This window comes from Notolepis coatsorum, assembly GCF_963971535.1.
Source record: "Notolepis coatsorum genome assembly, chromosome: 1".
Lineage (NCBI taxonomy): Eukaryota > Metazoa > Chordata > Actinopteri > Aulopiformes > Paralepididae > Notolepis > Notolepis coatsorum.
In genome coordinates, this window is record NC_140165.1 from 283,102,230 (window position 1) to 283,126,809 (window position 24,580).

Genomic DNA, 24,580 nt, shown 5'->3' on the forward strand with positions numbered 1-24,580 from the left:
CTATAGTGTTACGATTGTCTGTCTCCATATTATTAACCAAACACCAATATAAAACACACCACATACACAAGTATCATGCCATTATTGCAGTCACATACTGTTTAACAGTACTGTATATTTGCATATCTTGTATGTCACAAATGTAACAGTACTGTATATCTGTATGTCATGCATGTCATAAATGTCATGATTAGATTAGATTTTTATATCTGTATATCTGTATGTTGTATATGTCATAAATATTATGAATTGAAATGGGGGACCCTGATGTAAACAAGACGAAAGTCTTTCTCTGGTCTGCATCCCCTTAACACTTCAATGACAGAGCTCTCATATTTGTGAACGCATAAACTATATCTTAAATTATGGCTATGTGTCTAATATGGCCGTCGCTTATCAATGACTTGTTTGCAGTCAACATTGTCGAAACGGATTTTTTTTATTTTTATTTTTTATAAATCAGTTCATTTCCGTTTTATACCATTTTGAAAAACGCAATTTTTTTTAAAGTTTCAGAACAATTGAGAAGATTCTGTGATAATCGCCCTTTACTGGAATACACAAAACACGTTGTCATTTTTCGGCCTATTTATGAATCGTTTTCAAATAAACGCTAGATTATCGATAGTATATGTGTACTTATGCACGCTATAGAAGCTGGCTGAAAAATCGATTATCTTATTTCCTGATCGCACACACACAGACACACACATATGGCACACGCTGATATATAGGTGAAAATAGCTCTGATTATCCCAAGACTGGTAAAATAGATTCCTTACCTCAGATCAGATGTTCTCCAAAAAGATTATTTCAATTCCTGATCGCCATTCCAAATATCGATCGCGTTTATTGATCCAACGCTGGGTACTGGAAACACACATTCTCCGCTGTTCTGGTGGTGGGCGATGACTTCGATCGTCTCCGGTTACATGCCTGACAAGTAAAATGTGGAAGCAGGACTTTTTTTTCTCCATGCGTTTCATTCAATCCAATGGGGTGCAGTACCATCCGGAGAGACGATAGGGGGCGGTATTTTCCCTTTTCGAGTTCAGACAGATCCCCACTGGTAACGTGAGGCTAAATTGATGAAAAATTTATGGAAATCGATAATCAAAAACGAGATCTCTCGTCGGCTGGCACTCAACGGTTGGCATGAACTAACGAGAAATCTCATCGCTGGCACTCAAAGTGTTAACAATTGTGTGTATTGAGCTGTACTGTACTGTACCCATTCTGCAATCTGTTAATTAAAGTTTTCAATCAATCAATCATTGTCAATTCTATTTCATTTCAACATGCAAACTGACACTATAAACTAGCATGTACATGTAAACTAACAGAACATTTATTGTCAGTCATTTCACTACAGATCAGAATATAAGATTTCCTGCTATTTATTTTAGAAAGTCCTCCTGAATGGAGTGAATCAAAGGTGACTTTACTAAATCATTAGTGGTGTACTGGTTATCTGAAACCAGGCCGATACCAGGCGAAAATAGGGTGTCAGGAGAATTTGGCCAATTTGCCAATTTGTAACATTTGAAATCAAAGCCACATAATCTTCTGCATTGTTGGCACGTAGAAAGATGCTAGAAAATGGATGATGCCTCGACCATTCTTGTCCCTTGATAGCAAACGAATGGTCTCAGTCTACACAGTTCAGTACTGGATCGGATCAGTAGGGGAGAACGGGGGACGTTGTCACACGGGTAGGTTGTCACATTCATTATATTTCACCACCAGAGGGTCCTGTCTCCCATACTTTGGTATTTAAATGTCCAGAATTGAGGTCAGAGTTCACCTACATTGTCATCTTTGGAGTGAAACAGCTGAATTTGAGGTGAGAGGGCTTTTTGTGTTTTTCATGTCCATTTGTAAATATTCCGCTCCTCAGTATTTTTCTTCTAGGCTTTTACACAATTGGTTTATAATGAAACAATTATTAACCTTAAAAAGTGTGAAGGGATAGTTTAGATTGTTGTTAGCTAGCTAACTAGTTGTTAGATGGCTGTTAGCCTTGATGCTATCAAGACATTCCAGTTGGGGTTAGTCGTCAAATTTTTTTGGGGGTTGGTTGTCACATGGAGTGCCCAGACCCTACATTTGCCATCACTGTAAGGGCTTGTGTCCATAGGGGACGTTTTATGAGTCAGCTCCTTTCTGTCATTCATTTATATGCTGGAGAAGCGTCAGGCGCGCTCCTCTTCCCAGAGCCGCGCCTCGCGTTTTATGAGCTCTCGACGGCAGCATTTTTGGCGGAGCGCTCCCATCTCATAAAGTTGAAACTAGTTAAACTTTTTTGGAAAGCAGCGCGCTCATCAATGTAACTCATCGAGGAAGGGGCAGAGCCGCGGCTGGCGCGAGCTCTGGGGAGATCCAGAAAGACGCTCGAAGCTTTTCTTTCTTCTTTTTTTCAAAGCGGTCCGCCTCGAAAAAAAGGCTATTAGTGGACACATAGCCTAACAAGTGAATGAGTGTTATTTTTTTATTTTTTATATAGGATGGCCTAAAGATGTGTTCCTGTTTATGTTCATGTTAAGATGCATTAAGTTATGTATTTGTCAACTTGTCAATGCAATTAAACTTTCAAATTTAGTTCTGCCTTCTTGTCTTCTTTTTAAGATTTTTCCCATTAAAACACATGGTGACAACCATCCCCATGATGCGGTTGGTTGTCACAATGTGTCAGAGTGTCTTTGATAGGTGACTAACTCTTTGTTACAATACGTTGGAAAATGAGAGGGATATACATTTCAAGCCAACATCTTAAGCTTCAATTTAATATAGGAATGACTATTGAAAGATGTTTTGATAATGAGCAATTCACACTAGAGTAAAAAGTGTGACAACGTCCCCCGTTCTCCCCTACTTGGTATCGGCCGATAAGAGACGAAAAAGTGCCATCATCCCTAATATCCCTCGTCATTGCACTGTGTAACACTGTATGCTGATGATACGTCGTTTTCGGACCATTTACATTTAGTCATTTAGCTGACGCTTTTATCCAAAGCGACTTACAAGTTCTGTACGACAAGTCATCAGGAAGGGCACAACTCTATCAGCTGAGTAACAATGTTCATCAAAGTGTTGAGTGCTACAGTGTAGGTTAGTTTATTAGGACAAGTGCATGACAGTAAGGTTAGTTAGGGTTAGATATTAGTCACAGATACAGATTCCTAGTCCTCGTATTTGGTGAATTAACTGTGCTTCCTATTAATAATGTGCAAGAAGTTATTGAGTGGGTGTTGAACCTTGACGATGCGGTCGCTACCACAGGTGACCATCAGGCCTCGGGTCGGGTCCATGTCCATGTGGGCCAGGTTGTGTTTCCCCTCGTGGAACGTCGCCAGGGGCGTCCGACTGCACCATGCATACACGCGCACACACACAATACCAAATTTCAAGCACATACACACAAAATAAGCACATAACCAAGCACACGCATTCACACATACACACAGGGAAGGAAGGCATTGCCTTTACTACTGTATTTACAGTGACAGTATCTATACTTATGTATAGCCAGTAGAAAAGGGATGGTTCGCACTCAAAAATAAATAGATTTTCCAAACCTTTTATGTTCTCATTATGCTGATATTTATTTTCTCTTTTAATGAATGCAGAAGAGCAATAATGCAAACACTTTTACAGTAGCTAGTGTATAAACAAATAAAGGCACATAACAAATACAATATTAAATTAATAAAATACATTTTAATTTTTTTTAAATGTTTAAGAAGCCCTATACTCACTCTTCTTCTTTGATGGTGTCAAAGCAGGCGTCACACACGCGCACCTGGAACTCAAAGCCCATGATGGGGTAGGTGGAGCGCTTGGAACTACACTTCCCACAAACCGCCTTGCCGCACTTCCTGCAGTGGTGCTGCACATAATAGGAAATACACACACACATACATTGTCCTGGAGGGATGCTTTACACATAACATAACATGTTACAAATCAACATGATCTCAACATCATTGTAAACAAGGGCGACCACAGTGATCCAGACTTACAATGGATAGTTCACAATTCTGGAACCCTATTTCCTAATCACAGAGGATGTTGAAAACACATCTACTTTTAGGCCGTAAGGTGAAGGCTGTATCGTTTCATCCCGTTCCCACCTCCCCGAACTACACAATTTTCACTCTGGGTGAAAGATATATTGGTGTAGATTTAGGAACAAAAATGTCTCCATTGACAAACTAGCCCATTTTGCGCAATCATAATTTTAACGTCGGGACTAGATCTTTCCTCGCGAACGGATACTTGTCACTGCAGAGTTTTATTTGACGCAATTGGTGCGAGTTCGGTCACGTATCTGGCGCTCGACCAATAGCAGCTCTCGTGGTTGCCAAGTTACAGACAACAAGAGATTTGTGTAAACAGTAACATGATGTTATCGTGTCATCCACGGAGTACATCTTGACGCAAATGGACAAAAAACACATCCTAACGTTCGTGAAATAGGCTTCTAAACAATGTTATAAACGCTACTTGCTAGGGGTGTAACGATGTATCAATTAATTGAAATGCATCGATTCTAATGTGTTCGATTCGATGCATCGATTTGAATGTTATAATAGATATTAATCTAAATTTTTTTTTTTTTTGTGTAGTTTTTTTTTTACCTCTAGTCCATTCATGCTGAGTGAATCAGTTCCCCCAGTCACATTTGTGTATACATTTTTTTGGGGGAATTAACTGATAGAAAATTTATCGAAAATGTATCGAATCGAATCGTGGTCAAATTAAGAGATTTCATGATGCATTGAATCGTTGCCTGAAGAATCGTAATCGAATCGAATCGTTGTGAGGTTGAATCGTTACACCCCTACTACTTGCTATAGGCAAACGATTGAATACAGCTGTGAAACGGGCCATTACGTACATGTTATTAACCATACTGTACATTTAAATCATATCGCCTTCTATCTACACCAACAACACAGCATTGCACACACCGATGCATGACGTCCTGTCGGGGAAATTATTCGATAAACCTCCATAAACACACAATCCGTGATGCATGCAGCACATTTGTATCAAAAACACTTTACCTTGTGATCCCCAACCTGCAATATTAAAGATGCTGGTACAATTTTCTAAAGATTGAGGTCGTACACAAAACAGTTCAGTGTATAGTATAATGACAAAAATAATAATAATTGATCAAGATAGTTAATCAATCAAAACACTACACCATCCCCTTAACACTTTCAGTGCCACGGACGACATATCTCATTTTATTAGCCCCCCCACTGAGTGCCGATGATGACAAATATCGTTTTATTAGCGATCTGAAATCATATTTCATCAACAGAGTCTCCCGTTGGTACAGCAGCCCCTACAGGAGCTCAGAATGGAAAAAAGCGCCCCCTATCGTCTATCCTTGTTTAACTGCAGGTCAGTCGCTTAGACTGACCTGGGATCTGTAGATATGTAGGGGAGGAGCCAGCTGGTTCCTTGTGCTGGTAAGAAGTCTGATCAACATGGAAGTCATCGCGGGACGGGAATCAGCCTGGAATATATATTTACAGCAGCCAATACTCAATCAATAAGCGTGATCGATATTTGGAATGGCGATCAGGAATTGGAATGATCTTTTTGGAGAACATCTGATCTGAGGTAAGGAATCTATTTTACCAGTCTTGGGATAATCAGAGTTGTATTCGCTGAGATCTCAGTGTTTGCCCTATGTGTGATGTGTCTGTGTGCGCGATCGCTGATGAGGAAATAAGAGAATCAATTTTTCAGATCGCCTCTATAGCGTGCATACGTACACATATAGTATCGATAATCTAGCGTTTATTTGAAAACGATTCATAAATAGGCCGAAAAATGACCGTTTGTGTATTCTAGAATATTCCAGTAAATGTCTTTTATCATGGAATCTTTATATTTTCCTTGAAAACAAGGGCTTTTCAAAATGCTATAAAACGAAAATGAGCCGATTAAAAAACAATCCGCTTCGACAATGTTGACTGGAAAACGAGTCATTGATAAGCGACGGGCAGATTAGACACAGCCATAATTTAAAACATAGATTAGGCGTTTTTAATGCTAACATTGAAGTGGGTCGCGGCATTCAAGGAGGTTCCGGGGCACTGAGCTCCGGCACTTTAAGTGTTAATTTGGAATAATGTCAAACAATTTACAAATCAATAAGTTACTCATTAACCTTTTTATTTTCCATTTAAAGACAAAATAGAATGCAGGTACAAAAATAGATTCAAGACGTTTATTCGTCACATACATACACAAGTTTCAAGTTTGTTTATTATTTATCACAATAAAATACAGGTAGTTTATGATGAAATGCTTGTTTCTGTATGAGCCCCTAAGAGTGTGCTTCATACAGTAAAAAAAAAAGTAAATAAAAAGTAAAGTAAAGAGGAATATTCAATATACATTATATATAATATACACTACAGAGTAAAATGAGTAAACAGTGAGGTGTGTGGAGAGAAACAGTGAGGTGTGTGGAGAGATCAGTGTCAAACTGATCTCAACAAATACAAACAAATCACACTACTACTGTTTAACCCTAATCCCCTCGCCCTATACATCCGAACCCCAGTACACACGCTCATCCACAACCACACTTCCCAGGCAACACTGATGTTAACCCTTTCTCTGCCACGCTTATGTACATCCTAATACCATCCTCTGCCAGCTCTATTTGTCTATGGAGAAGTTCCCCTTCTTTGCAGGGCTATAACTTTTTAAATTGTATTGCTAAATTGACATTACTATGGCCCATTCAACGTCAATTATTTATCGTTCAGGATGTAGGAACGTTATACTTTTTCATTCACATATTCATACTAAAATACGGTCTAAAGTATAAATATGTTTTTATCGTTTTCTGCAGCATTCTGCATAACGTGATTTATAGCCCTAAATGCATTATATTGATGATCAAATACAGTTTGATAGCGATCGGCGCCAGATAAAAAATTTCAAATGGACGTGCTTCTAGAAGTTACTACTTATCATCTGATGTTGACCGGATGGGGGGGGGGGGGGGTCGTTTATAATTCCGTGGCCAACGTTAGATGATTCATGTAGTGTGGGTGATATGATCATTAGAGCAGTTTGTATCGAACACGGTAAAAATAAACGCTGAAACTTACCCCAGTGTCCTCGGGTTGTTGGGCGATGAGCGTGGAGCAAAAAGATTTCTATTATGGGATGTTGAAATATGCGATCCATCTCCAGGTTGTATAATAGTATATACGTCCAAATCATGTTGTTTATCGAGTTATTGGTAACGGATCGCTATCCATTGTGTCGAGCTCGAGTCCCGGGAGCTATAGCGAGTGGTCGGACCGAATTTGGATGAGCACCAGTTTCCGTTTCCGGTTTGCTGTTTGGGCGATCCGCCGATCGGCCACCAGATGGCGCTCTTGAACCGTTGGAGAGTTGAGAGGGGATCAACAGTAGATCTCAAGTCTCCGCGGGAGAAATATGATTGCCATCACAGATTTTTGAAATATTTATCTCAATGACGTGTTACGGCGTCATTGGCAGATTAAGCATGGCGGGGAATGACGAGTTACGGCGTCCTTGGCGATTAAAGGGTTAAAGGGGACGTGCATTGCTATTCCTTGCACTATTTGGGCAACTTTACACAATTCCTGTGACTATTGAACACATCTGTAAGTTTTTTTTTTTTAAATGCATTGTTTTATATTTCTAATCAAGTACTCAAAAGCCACATTTTTCTCCCTTTGGATTTCAGGCTGTGTTGGCCTGGCTCCGCCCATAAGCACTTTGAGTGACAGTCCTCCACACAGTCTGCGACTGGCACAGAGAGAGATAGAGAGACTGAGGGGGATACTAATTAATTTCGCCACGGGGGGCATAATCCCACGGGACAATGCATTGGTAACTTGTTTCAAATGACAATATATACCCCTGTGAATATTATTGTACGGATCGGAATACGGGCGTGCGTGTGGGAGCATGCGCAAAGATATTAGTGATATGCTGGTGCTCCCGACTGCGAGGGAGAGAGAGAGATAGAGGGAGAGAGGGAGACAGAGAGAGAGGGACACACGGAGGCACGGAGCACTTACACACAACCTGTGTAAACGCTCCGTGTGTGTGTGTGAGAGAAGACGGGTCCCTCTCTCTCTCTCTCCATCTCTCTCCCTCCCCCTCTCTCGCTCGTCCGCTCCCTGCCTCGCAGTCAAAAACCGTTTGAGGAATGTCGGGTTACACTATGAGCTACAACCCCTCTCTCTCCCTCCCTCTCTCTCTCTATCGCTCTCTCCCTCTCTCTCGCTCGTCCGCTCCCTGCCTCGCAGTCAAAACCCGTTTGAGCAAGTGTCGTGTTACACTATGCGCTACAACCATAGAGGGGGCGTTACTGCAAATCAGTACCTTATTCACGTCAGCAATACCGTCAAATCAGAACAGCTTAGTTGAGTGAGGGAGGATCTCATGAACTCGAGACTAGACTGATGAGTCAATATGATAATTAACGACACAGACCACATTGATATAATCCCCAATTGCTAGGAAAACATGCTAAACACTTGAAAAGGCCATTTATAATGACCTTTAATCATCCTCCCCACTATCATCCGAGTTATCCTGCCATGTAGCCGTATCCTCTGTTTCCTTAGACAGTTTTGGCATCTGTACATGGCAGTTTTGCAGACACACACATGAACATCTTCCTGTCTCACATTTTCCTTGTTTGCAACCTGCAACACACTATCAGGGGCCGGATTTGTAGTCATCCATGTCACTGTTAACTCCCCATCCTCGACGTGCCACCCATTGCCAACGGGTGAAGGGGCACACATTACAGCTTTCAAAGAATGTCTCATTATAGCTGCTTGGTAATTTGCCCTTTTGCAGTGTTGGTACAATGCGTCACTTGTCGGGGGCATAGAGAGTTCTGGCAAAGCCGATGATGCCATGCAGAATGCTTTATATCTTGCATCATTCACATTCTTAGCTGATGGCTGGCCATACAGGTGGCACATATTTGATAAGACCATCAAAGGTAGACTGGTCTAGGGTAAAACTGCTACCCAGTTCTGTAAATGTCACTAGTAGAGTCACAACCTGAGAAGGTATGGATCCCACATCTGTATCAGGGCTCTTGATGACTACCGTTTGATAGATCTGTACAGCATGTTGTGCGTGTATAAACACCCTGGTGTCACATTCCTCGTGGTCACATGTTAGATCATCAACAGCACAGAGTTTGTGAACCGTTTGTTACAGTCACACAGTGACACAGCTTTCCATGTGCTATATCCAAGCGTTTTTTGTCGATAAAACGCCTATAGCAAGTAGCGTGAAAACCAGCATAACCAGGAACATTGGCAAAGTCGATCTCTAAACAATGTTTGTATGTATCTGCAATGATACGATTCTCGCCTGGCAATTTAAGCCACCGCTCAACGCAGTTTCTATATCTATCCCACCGTGTCTGTGTAAAATCTTGTACACTTTCTTTCTGAACGGACGTGAGATGCATATAACATTGTTTAGAAACCTTTTTGCGAACTTTAGAAGGTGGTTTTTCTCCATTTTCGTCCTCTTCTGTACTCGTCGATGTGTACTGCCTTCCATTCCTACTGTTTACACAAATCTCTTGTTGTCTGTAACTTGGCAACAACGAGAGCTGCTATTGGTTGAGCGCCAGATACGTGACCGAACTCGCACCAATTGCGTCAAATAAAACTCTGCAGTGACAAGTATCCGTTCGCAAGGAAAGATCTAGTCCCCACGTTAAAATTATGATTACGCAAAAAGTTTGTAAATGGAGAACTTTTTGTTCCTAAATCTTCACCAATATATCTTTCACCCAGAGTGAAAATTGTGTAGTTCGGGGAGGTGGGAACGAGAATAGTTTTCTAGCCACTTCTCAGCCTTCACCATACGGCCTATTTGTGTGCACTCACTGAAGAGCAGGTTTCAGTTAGTTTCAGTCGACATGTAAAGACAGGAGCTTGTCCCCCATTGACTTTACATTAGGTTGTAGCTAACCAAGCAGAGCTGTGGGAACCCAGTATGAAGAAAAGCAGACTTTAGATTGTGCTGAGAAAAGACTATGGAGTAGGAAATAAGGCAAGAGTACAGTATCAGCAGCAGTGATAACATAATTACTAGCTGCTAAAGGTAAGTTACATTGTTCTATCTACAGGATTTGACTTGAACTGGCTTATATTGTGATAACTGATTTGAACTGGCTTATATTGTGATAGCTGACTTGAACTGGCTTATATTGTGATAGCTGATTTGAACTGGCTTATATTGTGATAGCTGATTTTCATGACGAACGTACAAACTGTTGTTACGTTATGATGACCAATGTTGTGATGTGCTCCAGATCTTTGTAAGCTCACCAATTAATATAAAGCTCACCAATTAATATAAAGCTCACTAATTAACTCTTTAATTGCCAGACCCGAGATATCTCGGGTTAACTCGCCATGCGTTGGCTGCCAGACCAGAGATATCTCGGGTTTTGGTTGTTTTTTCTTTTATTCGATTTTAATATCCTATTCAATGTCACAGACCTGTATGTTGCTGTTAAAAGTCATACTGGGACCCAGAGGGTGCAGTACCGGCCATATCCTGCCAGGTGGCATTATCGAGAGTGCAGTACATTTACATTTAGTCATTTAGCTGACGCTTTTATCCAAAGCGACTTACAAGTTTTGTACAACAAGACAGCAGGAAGGGTACAACTCTATCAGCTGAGTAACAATGTTCATCAAAGTGTTGAGTGTTACAGTGTAGGTTACCGTAATTCCTCTAATAGTAACCCCGGCTTGTATTTGTTTCAACTGTAGCGGATACCAGGCTTGTATTAGGAGGAGGCATGTATAAGAGAGAGGCCTATATTTCAAATTTTCAAACTGATCATAATTAATAAATCAACATTTTGTGTCAGTTTGAACCCAGTAAAATGTACTGGGTTCATTTATTGAAACCAAGTACTGTATGAAATACGGTAGTAAACAGTGCAATTACAGGTGGTCAAAAAAAGTTAAATAAAGTAAAATAGTGCAATCACAATACTGGTATAATAATAATAATAATAACTTTGTTTTATACAATTCTGAGGTAGGCTTACTCTCTTGGTAAACATTAACACCATACCATTATATGGTATTTACTGCACAGCCAGGCCAGCATATAACAACAATAACAAAATATACCCGGCTTGTATTAGGAGGCCGGCTTATAATTACTTAGCTCAACAGCGCACCCGGTCATTAATAGAGACCCGGTTTTTAATTGAATACCGGTTACTATTAGAGGAATTACGGTAGTATATTAGGACAAGTGCATGACAGTAAGGTTAGTTAGGGTTAGATTTTATTTTTATTTTTTTTAACTAGTTGTGGTATAGTTCAAGGAATGAGTTCCAAGTGAGAGCAAAGCACATCCAAAAATCTCAGTTTCTATATTATATCATGTCATTTCTTAGCAATACAGTAAATGTTCCTCTCCTGTGCACACGTTGACGCATGGATTCTTTCGAAGAGCAAGTCTCCAGCTCCAGTTATAAACAATATGACATGTGTGAAGATGTCCAGGGCCCTGTTCCTCGTACCTGGCTAACTGAGTTAGCTGGATAATTTTCAGCATAGCTTGACTTAAGCCAGACATTTCCGTTCCCCGACGTCGGATTGTCTAAGTCGCTATGGCAACAGATCAGAGAGTTTGAACCTGGTTGAGGGCAGAGTTTAGTTCAGTTAGCTGGATAACCTGCATGGCCACACCCTCACAAAGAAATGCAGCTCGCTTCCTGAAATAATTCTCACAGTCTAGATCCCATTATACCATTCTGAATTATGTTTTTGTGCTTCGTTCTTCTAGAGGGGGCTTTTGAAATGTAAAATAATATACCTAAGATGCTGATAATAAATCACATTCAACCTATAGATTTACTTTGTCCTAAATAATGCACATCATATTTATACGGATACGGCGCTCGGAGTCGCGATACACTGCATGTGGTTATTTTAATAACGGCGCATTGCAAATGTGAATCCCGCAGAGATATTTTTTATGAATGAAACCTATCGGGCGTTTGGCTCTGATTAGTTTAATATTCTTCGCTGTGTATTTCAAGCATACATTGAAGCGTCTATGCGTGTATTGTGGATATGAATTATGAGGAATCTGAATCTGTGGATTGTTTAATTGTATCACTGTCACTGTGACAGTCACGCGTTATTGTGATATTGTAACTGGGTTTAAAATATATGAGGAGATGCGCTATTTGATGGATTTGATGACGTGACGTGACTTGATAAATTGAATGAGCCGTTTTTGATGAATGAATTTGAGAAAATGCATTTATCTTTTCAAGCACTGTTATCTGATGATGAACATGAGGTGTCACTGGTATAAACCAAAGGTTAATCAATTCAATGCATGTATGGATGATGTCCAAAACAGATTAAAACCTGATTAATAGTGTAACTGCAAGCCTCCCTCCAAGCCTCTCTTTGGGAACCATGTATAGTACATAATACCTAAGCACATACAGTACAGATATCCTCATAATATAATTCGTATCAATTAGATATACTATTTGGTAGTGATGCACGATATATCGGCCGCCGATATAATATCGGCCGATATGGCCGTTTTTTTACACATCGGTATCGGACCGATATCAAGATAGAACCGATATTAAAAAAAAAAAAAAAAAAAAAACGTTTTTTTTTTTTTTTTTTTTTACTGTTTTTTTTTTCTTTACATGTTTTGGCCTTAAATAGTTTCAAAATATCAGTCATTTCTGAAAATAAGTTACAAAAGTAAAAAAATTATGCGTTTTGGAAAATAGCTCTTTATTTGATTATCATAAAAAAGTGTTTTCTATACAGAGATATCGACATCGGTAAATATCGGTATCGGCCAGAACAGCAATATTAATATCGGTTATCGGTATCGGCCACAATTTTCACATCGGTGCATCACTACTATTTGGGCTTGTTTTTATCCTTATTCTGAAAGAGTTGAACTAATTATTTTCGCTAGCAAGATCTCATTTGATTATTCATCCATTAAGCCTACTGCCAGCAGGCACATTTAAAGAAATATAATCTGATTGATTGGGGTAATGAGGGATTTAAAATTAGCCTATAGATTATGCATTTAACTTCTCGGCGAGGCTATTGAGCCGTACTGTATTGTACCCATTCTGCAATCTTGTTAATAAAGTTTTAAATCAATCAATCAATCAATGCTGTTGGAAAATCAGGATTTCTGCAATCTACACCTGCTGTCTTTTCAGGTGAGGCGGCCGCGTGCAATTATCCTGAGTATCAAGTCTGGTTCGAATTAACGAGACTGAATCCACCTTCGAGGAACAGGGAAAGCCTGGATTCAAACATCGGGTTAATTGAATCTGGATAATGGGACTTTTGATCGACTTAGTTGAACCAGGTACGGGGAATAGGGCCCAGGCCTCAGAGCAGACAAGCCAGGGAGAAAATTACGAGGTTGGGGTTGAGGGTTGTTGTGGTGTGTACAGTTAAGTACAACAGGAAAGTAAAGCAGACATGTACACAAAGTGTCTGGCAGTAAAGCTCCAGAACGTGTGTTACGTTTAAACCGCTCCGGGCGCAGTTTTTCTTTACAGGGAAGCCTAGACCTACACTCGGTCGCATCGAAACGTCTACGTGACACTCGGTGCATGTGTTGTGCCGTATTATGTCGTGGACCAGATGGACATCGGATGGACCAGATGGCGATCAAACAATTGGAATATTCTTTTTGTAATACCCCCGATCAGAGGTAAGGACTATCTGACGTCAATTCCAGCTTGATCGTGCAATGTTTTCATACCGATCCAGCTGATCAACGTTTTTAGTGTTCAATACGAATGCCGTTACTGGCAATCAAAGCATCAGAAACGACCCCCCCCCCCCCCCCCCCCCCCTTCATGCATCCATGATGAAACATAATACCTATTATATACATTTGATTTGGAAATAGTAGCGTGTCCAGGCAAGAAACGCCAACACTTATAGTAGAATTCACGTAGCGCCCTATAACTCAGCCTTTGGGGAATTATCCCGGACCACTCTGAAATTATACTTATATTCACCACGGGATAACGCGTGAACATGTGCATGAAAAAAGTATCTCTTTTTTGCATCTTGGACGAAAGAAAGTCACTGTCAAATGACCATAGTATTGTCCCCATAGCTATATTATAGAATATAGATATAGCTCTCCAAACATAGTGACGCACAGTGAAACTATGTAATGGAAACCTGGCATGTTAGCTACAAGGCCAAGACTAATAGCTGGCACTGAATGAGTTCATATAAATATAAATGTATTTTCTCTATTTGTATTTTCTTTTTATAAATGATGTCCATTGTTGTGTTAAGGCCATGTTTGGTAGATAATAGGTGAAATTGTATATTAGGAGGAGGGGTTTGTACCTGTCTGAGCCCCATGGTCTTAGTGTCCCACATCTGTTTGATGTTCCAGAAGAAAGGCTGCTCACACTTCTGACAGGAGTCACTGTCGAGCCACTGGGGAGCCTGGAAACACACACAACAACAGAACCACAGACCTGTCAGTGGGAGACCAACCAAGTCCTGACGTATTACACTTCCTGTAATAAGTCACATGAGCTATATAAAGAGCGGCATTCAACGGTTCTATCACATTCAACGGTGCCAAAGTTTCGGTACCTTGAGAGCAGGTTTATAAAAAAATATATAATAATAACTAAAGGAAAAAGGAACCAAATTGGCTAAATACTCATATTTTTAGCACAAGAGTGTAATATTTTGAACATACAATGAGTATGTTAATAATAATAATAATAATAATAATAATAATAATAATAATAATAATAATAATAATAATAATAATAATAATAATAATAATAATAATAATAATAATAATAATAATAATAATAATAATAATATAAGACAGCAACAGGAACAAAAAAACATCAGCACCTCGGACAGCACCAGCTGACACAGACTCTGCAGACTGGGAGCTGTGTGGCTCTGGCTGTTGGTGCTGAATGGCCAGTGCTTCAAGGGGATTAAGGTAGTGAGTCTGTGTCAGATGGCGCTGTCCGAGGTGCTGAACGGAAACTCTGGTGGATGTGTGCTTGGCCACTGGGGCACCCATAACAACAGCACCAGAAGGGCAGCCTCACTGTGACTGTTAAAACAAACAGTCTGAAACAAACTGAAATAAAAATACCGAAAGAAGGTACTTTCCATTGGGTACCGGCTCAGATGTGAAACGTACCCAACCCTAATGACTATGCCACACAATTTTACCAATTTCGATAGTGTTGGAATTTTGCCATGTTTTTTTTATCTACTGTTTCTCCCCATTTTCTATTTTTCTCCCATCCCAATTTCGTATTATCCAATTCTATCCTCCCCTGTCTCGAACGTTGTTAGACCATGGCTCCCACTGGTCGGCTGCAATGTGGATGAAGCTTTGCATCACGTGTCCCCTCCGGTACTCAAGGAGGCAGCCGTCGCATCTTTTCACCTGCACAGCGCAATCTCTCAGTGGCGAGGAGTAACACGTGGGAGGCTCACGCTGCCCCCGATACTTCCGGATTCTGCTGTACAGGCGCACCAACCGACCTGTAGGAGTCGCTGTCCACAACATCCGATCCCCACCCACCGGCTTTCCCACCCCCTAATACTGCCAATTGTATTAGTATGAACGACCAGCCAAGCCGGAAGCAACGCAGAGAGCTGGGCTCGAACCCAGCATCTCCTGCGTTAGTGGCGAGCGCCTTGCCCACTGCGCCACTTAGCCGCCCTGAATTATGCCATTTTCAACAGTGTTTTCCATTATACCTCTGCCATGGCCTGGTGGTTGTGAGAAACCATCCCTTGACCAGAAGGTCACAGGTTTGATCCCCACAACAGACACTGTGTCCAACCCTGTCGGTGTGTCCTTGAGCACTGCAAGGTGTCTCCAAGGCATATGCAGTGAAGTATATTCATAATTACAATCAAATAAAGATAAATATAAAAGATAAATATAAAAAAAATATATAAAATTCCCAGTCACTGAGTGAAGATCTGCTGTTTTGCAAATATGTCAAAAACAGAGCGACAGCTGATGAGCTCTTCAAAATTATTGACAGTTACCTGACAGAACATGGACTGAAATGGGAGAACTGTGTGGGCTTTTGCTCTGACGGTGCGCAGGCCATGGCAGGGAAAAGGAGGGGGCTACAGGCGCTCATCAAGGGGGTCTTGCCAAACGCACTGTAAATTCACAGAGAGGCGCCAGCGTCAAGACAGCTTAGCCCTGAGCTGAATGAGGTTTTGACAGAAGTTATAAACGTGGTAAATTTCATCAAAACCCGACCCCTGAAAGCGCGCCTGTTCTCTGCGCTGTGTGAGGAGATGGGAGCTGACAATTCTGCAGTGCTGTTTCACAGCGAGGCAAGGTGGCTCTCGCAAGGGAAGGTGTTGTCAATTTGAAAGGTCACGATATTGGTGTTATTTCAATAAATTTAAACATGGCCCATTTCATGACTATTTTGTTGGGGCGAGGGGGGGGGGGTATAGATATTTTGGTCCGCCAAAGGGGGGCCTGACAGAAAAAGTTTGAGAAGCACTGGTTTAAGGTAACAGTGTGGTTAATGTTAGGGTTAGGGTTAGGGTTTGGGGCCAGGCTATCAGAAAAGTGTGTCTTGAGGTAAATATATGTACTTATTTGGAATACGTACAATTTGTATTTTCACAAATACGACAATATTACTTATGGCTATAACAATGTGTTTACTGTGATCGATTAGTACTTTATTTACATATTTGAAGTGAGATCTGTGTCTCTACCTCTTCTCTGGGTGTGTCCATGTTCCACACTGTGATCCCTCCATCCCCCGAGCAGGACAACAGCTGCCTGGTCAACTGGAGGTAACGCACAGCCTGCACTCGCTCACTGGGGGAGAGAGATAGAGAGAGAGAGAAAGAGTGAGTGATTGATGGAGAGAGAGAGAGTCACACAGAGATATGAAATCAGATAGCATGGCCTTTAGGGGAATCACAAATGTCTGTGTTTCCCCCCCACATTCATTCAACTGCGGTGACGCCCACTGGTGGACAATTACCCCCACAGCATGAAACATTTAGCTAAATGTATAACTACCACAAATACAGGACTACAAAATCACATTGTCCACATATCAAGACTACATGTATACTACATGAAAATAGTTGCTGAAAACATGTGAATAAGACTGTGAACTATGTCATACTGAATGTGCAGTTAGACCCTTAAACAGTTGTTCACCATTTTTGTGTCCAGAATTTTATGGCATAATCTGAAACTGAATGTCAAATACATTTCATATTACTGTAATCTTTACACCACTTGCCGTCTGAATTTCTGCAGTTGATATTTTACCTGAAAGACGTTTCTGTAACTTGGGCTTTGTGGACCCTACTGGCAGACCGGGCCAGTGAAAGTCTTTATTAGGGATGGGCATCGATTAAGATCTTTTCAAATAGTCATTAAATTATAAAAAAAAAATCAAGTCGTTTATGAGAATATTGTTTTATATATATATATCAAAACAAGGGGAACATTGGGCGGCTACGTGGTGCAGTGGGCAAGGCGCTCACCACGAATGCTAGAGACGCTGGGTTCGCCTGTTCGAGCCCGGCGCTCCACATTGCTTTCAGTTTAGCTGGTCGTCCGTACTAATACACATTGGCAGTATTAGGGGGTGGGAAACTGATGGGTGGGGATCGGGCGTTGTGGACAGCGACTCCTACAGGTCGGTTGGTGCGCCTGCGCAGTAAAATCAGGAAGCGATGGGGGCGGCGCCCCTCCAAAGCGCAGACCCCTGACGCTGAAAGATCGCGCTGCGCAGGTGAAAAGATGCAACTGCTGTTACCTCGAGTATCGGAGGGGACTCGTGCTATGTATGACTTAGTCCACATTGCAGCCGGCTTGTGGGAGGCAAGAAACAGCGTTCGAGACAGGGGAGGGTTGAATTGGATGATACGAAATTGGGATGGGAGAAAATATAGAAAATGGGAGAAAAAGTGGATAAAAAAAAATAAAACAAGGGGAACATTTTTATAATTTTATGTTTTTTACCAGCACCTACACTGTGTAGTGTATTGAGAGGGGACCCCTATTAACTGTTACACCGCTGAAGGGCATGCTGGTTACAGCTAGCTAGCCAGGTAGCATAACAGCTGGGAGAGGCTCCATCAGTACAGTACATTCAAGAACAGAAAAGAAAGATGGAGAAAGAGAGACCGGAGATGTTACACTTTGCTTCTCTAAGCTAACACATTTCAAGCATCAGTGATGAATGAATGAATGCTTTTGTTTCCAGAAATAATGGTAGGCTGGTCCGACCCCCAAATATGAGAAACCCAGATACATATGATGTTTGGGAAATGCCGATATTGGCCGGGATACTATTAAATAACTTAAGTAAACAACTGATCCTGTTTACTGTCGGATATTGCGGTCTGCAAGGTCTGTTGCCATGGTGATATTTGCAATATGCTGTTTAATCATGTATACAGGGGATATTGATGTTGGGGATGTGAAGATGTACCTGCCTGATCCTACGTATATTCCTATTCAAGATCTGAACTGGGATGAGAATGCATCAGACCAATATATATATACAATTTGAATATGACAAATCTATGATCAGAGTGTAAAGGGATCTATGCTGGCTTGGTCTGATGCGTTCTGTATCAGGGGCGCTAGCAGGTGGTAAAATTTGTATGAAAGCAGTGGAGACGAGTACAGAGAAAGAGCCTCTAGGGACAGCCGTTACTGACACTACTGAGACCTGCTGTTGACAAGAGGGAGGGAAGGAGGGGGGAGAGGGAGAGAGAGATAGAAAGGGAGGGGGAGAGGGAAGAAATGAGGGGAGAGAAAGAGAGAGAGAGGGGGGGAAGATGGAGGGAGAAAAAGGGTGGGAAAGAGATGGGGGAGAAAGGGAGGGAAAGAGAGAGAGGGAGGGACAGAAGTGGAAAATAAGGATAGGAATTTCTACTAATGCCACTGGCATTCACAAGTTATGTAATTGACTGAAAGTAGTAAATGATAATGTAAATGACAGAACTTTACAGTATGACAGCACTTTGACTGTGTACAGTATATGATAGTACTTTAACCTGTTTATAAGAGCCAATTTACATGGTTGTAGTGCCATGTGTTATATTTTATGCATTTGTTTTGTTTTATGTATTTATGTTGTTCTGCCTGTATACATTGTGCCTGCCAGCCTGCCAAATTGGGTTTGTGGCATCAGTTCCCGTTGCTCACCAGTAGGTGACATACGTAGCTACTTAATGGGTAACAGGACTGATGACAGCGTTTGGTTACCGGCAGAGCCTAACAGTTTTTGATCGTTGTCACGTCAACACGGCACGTTGTTTTGTTATCGTTTTGTTTGTAGTGTATAGTGTTTGTTTGTTCTTTTGAAGGTACTTTTGGCATTTACTTCTATCACATGCAATTGGTGCATGCAGTAATTATGTGGTAAATAAACCCATTTGGGGTATTATTGGAACGGACCTTGTGGACATTCAATCTTTTCACTAGATGATATACAGCAGCAGCCACAGACGCGTCAACTATACGTTTTAGCCGGTATCAGCCTCCTCAAGGGCTTTATAGATTTATTGTTTTGTTTAGTCAAGTTAGGCCCTTACACTGTTAATCTGTAGACCGTTTTCGCCTAAAGGTACATGCCTAAGTATGGAAGATTGCTCCACTTCTGCAAGGTCAATTTGCATGTTCTTGGTATCTAGGAACATCTAGGGACCTGGGGGTATGTATTTCCAGTGTCAGAAATATTGTGTCTGTTACTAGTAATTATTCAATTGTAATGAATAAATTAATTATGATTTATGATTTTGATGATGATTATCAAAAATGTATACGGGTAGGAGAAGATGCTCACTGAGCTCATTCACCACCTTATTGAGATCATGTGTACAAAAAATCTAAGCAAATGAACCGCGGGAAGATGATTAAACAGAAGGATTTGTAGATACAGTAATTAATGATAATCGACTTTAATTATAAATTCATATTTGACCTTGAACTTGACCTTATTATGGCCAAATCATACATCTATGGATAGGGAAAATGCTCCTCTTTCCAATGGCAGGGTTGAATCTGGATTTAGTCATTTCTTGCGGTTTTTACGATAATTAGCATTTTCCGATAAATTTGTATTTCCGATAAATCGTATAAAACATCGGTAAAAATGAAAATATACACTTTGACTACTGTTTTTGATAGGGTTATGGTCTTTACTCTTGGCTACAAAAAAAAAATTAAAAACATTGACCTCTTAACATCCAAGGGCCCACATGTGGACGATTCTTTGCTGACCTCTAGTGGCTCGGGTGTGCATTTCTTTTAATACAATATATAGATAGAATTAAAGCCCTATTTGTTGCCTGTCGATTGCCCTTTCAGGTGACAAAATCTGTTCAGCGGTTCTCGAGTTACATGCAGATATGTGAGGCGTGCCCCAAAGTACGCAAAAGTACACATTACCACCCCCGACTCCCGGGGCTCTAGCTCCGTCAATCATTTGGCGAAAATCTTTGCACAGGGTTGTAGCCAATGAGGGTGGCTTTCCAATGATACCCCATGATATGATAATTGGGGATCTAATATGGTCTCTATTGATCGATTTATGATAAAGAAAAGCAGGGTCCCACTATAGGGGGACCTTAAGGCTTAACAGGTTAACTGTGTGTAGTATGACAGTACTTTGACTGTGTACAGTATGATAGTGCTTGGACTGTGTGTAGTATGACAGCACTTGGACTGTGTACAGTATGATAGTACTTGGACTGTGTGTAGTATGACAGCACTTGGACTGTGTACAGTATGATAGTACTTGGACTGTGTGTAGTATGACAGCACTTGGACTGTGTACAGTATGATAGTACTTGGACTGTGTGTAGTATGACAGCACTTGGACTGTGTACAGTATGATAGTACTTGGACTGTGTGTAGTATGACCGCACTTGGACTGTGTACAGTATGATAGTACTTGGACTGTGTGTAGTTTACCAAACCATGCAACTTCTGTTTGACTTGTATCCCCCACTAAGTTTGAAGACCCCACAGAATGGCATTCAAAGCATGTTTCTGTGCAGTGTTGCAATGTGAGAGAGAGACGTTACCCATTCTATTTGTGATTGAATAGATACTGCATTCATCATCTTTATTAGCATAATCATAACCGCATAAAGAAATGTCCCTATCTTACATCTTCCTTAGCAGTAATTAGCAGTAATATACCTATTATACCTAAATATAAGTGCAAATTAGCAGTAATATACCTACTTGTTTTATTTTATACCCGGTTTAATCACCTGTACATTGTATATTGCTGTTGCACTTTACTGTTACATTGGACGCCAAACTTATTTTTGTTGTACTGTACTTGTGCTGTATAATGACAATACATTTTAATCTAAATCTAAAATCTAAATCTTTATTGATATAATTAGGAAACTCGTTTCCCTGCATCATCCTGCTGAAGTTTAAAGTGCAAGAGGAGAAACATGAACACAAAGTGACCGTTAACCAACGATAACACGGAGCTGAAGTCAACATCACTTCTAATATCATTCTCATAGACTCATATCATTCTTACCTGCCATGATAATGTTCTTTTCTGAAAAACATCTTGGAACGTAGTTATATTTGACATTAAACACAGCTTCTGGGTTTTGAAATTGCTAAATTACTTATTATTACTTTATTAATTAAGAAAATGTTAACGTTAAGTAAAACATTTAAAATATATATATATACTATTAATATTTATTATAAATAATATTTGTTTTGTCGACTTTACTAAGTAATAAATCTTTTGACATTATCCAGTCAGTGTTTCACGGTTGGTTAACTGAGTGAGACGAAAGCCAAAGTCTTCCTCTCGTTTTCCTCTCCTCCCAAAAGCCATCTTTTCATGAGCTTCTGGTGATCATGCTGCTTTAAACCAAACATCAACTTCATGGCCCAGAAAAGACCCAGTTTATTCCCTCTCATAAGTGACCTTTTCATAAAGCTGTTCCTGGCCTTCCCACTCCCTCTGAACATCCCACTGCAGGCGCACGCGGGAAGGAATGCAAACACACCCCCATGCACAAACACACACGCACGCACAAAAGCACACACACACGAAGAGCGGATCTGCATTTACTGTAATATTGATAATGACTTTGATTTTATGTTTTATTCAGCGACGCGGGAAGGGGGGGTGCTGAGGGTGCACCTGTTGGCAGGGAGTTGTAACTGCATGGCCAAAATGTTGACAAATGAAATCAATAAATAACGTTTCTTTTTTGAGTTAGGATTTTACTGTAAGCAGTCTAAAACATGGTTGTTTTTTTAAATGATTGAAATCCACCCTCTGTTTTAAGTTTTTTTATGATATTTTCTGTGTATCTGATTCTGACCTGACGAACAAACACAGCGCACACACATCGCGTGACGTGGATTGGGCACAAAGGATCACGGTTGAGGTTGAACAGTAATGGCAGGGCTCCAGACTAACTTTTTCATTTAGGTGCACCAGCACATAATTTAGGTGCACCCAAAAAAAATTTACACACCTCTTGCCGCTGCAATAATACATTTTAAGCGTTACCGTTACCTTTTTTGTCAGTTCCCATACACATTAGTAATTTCTTAATATGTTATGTCAATTATTGTAAACAGGAATAAAAGGTACACAAACAAGAAATTGTCATATGACACACAGCAGGTCTTAAAGTTCAGACAAATGGCTTTCAAACTAATTGTCTCACAAAATTCCACTGGAGCTTAAAATTTTTAATAAGATTGCAATAACCTCAATTGTTTAGAAGAAGGGGAAAAAAGTGCTGTGCTTGACTTGGCAGCATAGACTCCTATGAAAAAATTACATTGTATTACAGTTAGCAAAGTCCAATCCTTCACTTTTTATGTCTATTTTAACACATTCAGCTCAGCTCCAGTAGCCTAAATCCAGGTTGTATGTATATTACTCATTATTATTATTACTCATCATTAAAACTGAAAATTATATTGAAAAAATAAAACGTAATAATAACACATCCATAGTTAGGGCCCTATGCTTATTGAATCTATTTGAATAGCCTAATAACTATTTAAATGTGTTGCTCGTCTTATTTTTGCTTAAACTGGAGTTATTATATAATAACATTGCTGTACCTTTTGCATGTGCGTGCTCCACCTCGATGTGGCCAATTAGGATATTGATAGGTCTCCCGTTGCGCAATATGCGGCTGTAGACGAGCTCGCACTCCTTTGCAGAGACGTCTGTATCTCCGTCGATCATGAAGCTCATGTAGATGTTCTCCGCGATCTGAAGGGACGTCTTCTTTTTGAATGTGTCTGCAATCACTCCTATGAACTGGGCAAAGGCAGTGTTGTTGCTGTACGTCGGGTTGACGTTTAAGCCGTTTTTTTTTCATTAGGGTGATCTGCAATTTGAATTTAGTAAAAGCCAGCTCTTCTTTTGCGATATTATAAGCAGTGTTGAATTTGATTTTCATTTCTTCCTCCTCGCTTTTTCTATTTGCCGCCGTCTGGCGCTGAAATGCTTTGTGGAGAGGCACTGTTGATGTGTGGAGACACTATTCTTTTTTAATGTTTCTATTCTGAATGTTGATGATCTGACAGCAAACGCAGTACTGCCAGCCATATTAGGACCACACTCCTTGCAATACATGCAAACCATACTGTTTGTCGCTTTATCGTAGCGGAGCCAGGGAAATTGAACCAGCCATTCCTTCCCAAAGGTATATATTTTGGTTTCAGGTTTCACAGTGGTGTAGTGGCGTCATTCAGTGAATAACGATCAGAGCCAATCAGAGGCAGATCAGGGCTGGTCTTTGCATAATGCACGTGTTAGAACCAATCAAAGGCAGAGATTTCTTTTATTTATTTTTTTGAGAACGCACATGGCCGGGAAAAAGACGCTACACACACACACACACACATACATACACACACACAGACAGACCTGCTGGGAGGTGCACCAGTGCAACAAGGGAAAACATCCAGTCGCACTGCGCTGATATTTGGTCTCAGAATACGACCAAATCAGGCGCACTCTGGAGCCCTGAATGGGTAACTAACTTACTACTTGTGTCTCAAAACATTTCTAAAAATAAAAGAATATATGATTTCTTTAATGACCCCAAAGCCAAACAACAAAAATACAGTAGACTCGGAGTCCCTGCCGGTGTACACAGACGCCTGTCACTCTAGCAACCCGGAGGAGAGAACGTCGGAAGCTCAGCACCAGCAGCTAACGTTAGCTAACGAGGATTTAACAACTGCCGAAAGACTGGGACATTTAGGGAGCATGAGAAGTCCCATCAACACACAGAGGCCGTCAACAAACTGGCAGCATTAAAACGAACACCGATTAATGCGCTGCTCTCACAACAATTGTTGCCGAAGACCAAAATACTGCACAGACTGTTGTTTTGGAGCTGGCCTTTCGGTCTGTGAAGTTCTGGACTCACTGGACATTCGTGTTATCATGAGGGAGTTTATTTCC

General features: G+C 40.7%; 1 protein-coding gene across 2 annotated transcripts in view; it reads right to left on the bottom strand.

The window, feature by feature from the left end:
* The window catches only part of wdfy1 (WD repeat and FYVE domain containing 1), a 135,769-nt gene that overhangs the window by 70,650 nt on the left and 40,539 nt on the right, over positions 1 to 24,580 (bottom strand). For both annotated transcript variants that reach the window (XM_084319352.1, XM_084319350.1), the window contains exons 8-11: positions 16,836 to 16,941; positions 14,445 to 14,546; positions 3,756 to 3,886; positions 3,255 to 3,363 (exon numbers count right to left, since the gene is read on the bottom strand). In XM_084319352.1, coding sequence (XP_084175478.1) covers positions 3,255 to 3,363; positions 3,756 to 3,886; positions 14,445 to 14,546; positions 16,836 to 16,941 — 448 coding nt within the window. The remainder of the gene's footprint in view (positions 1 to 3,254; positions 3,364 to 3,755; positions 3,887 to 14,444; positions 14,547 to 16,835; positions 16,942 to 24,580) is intronic.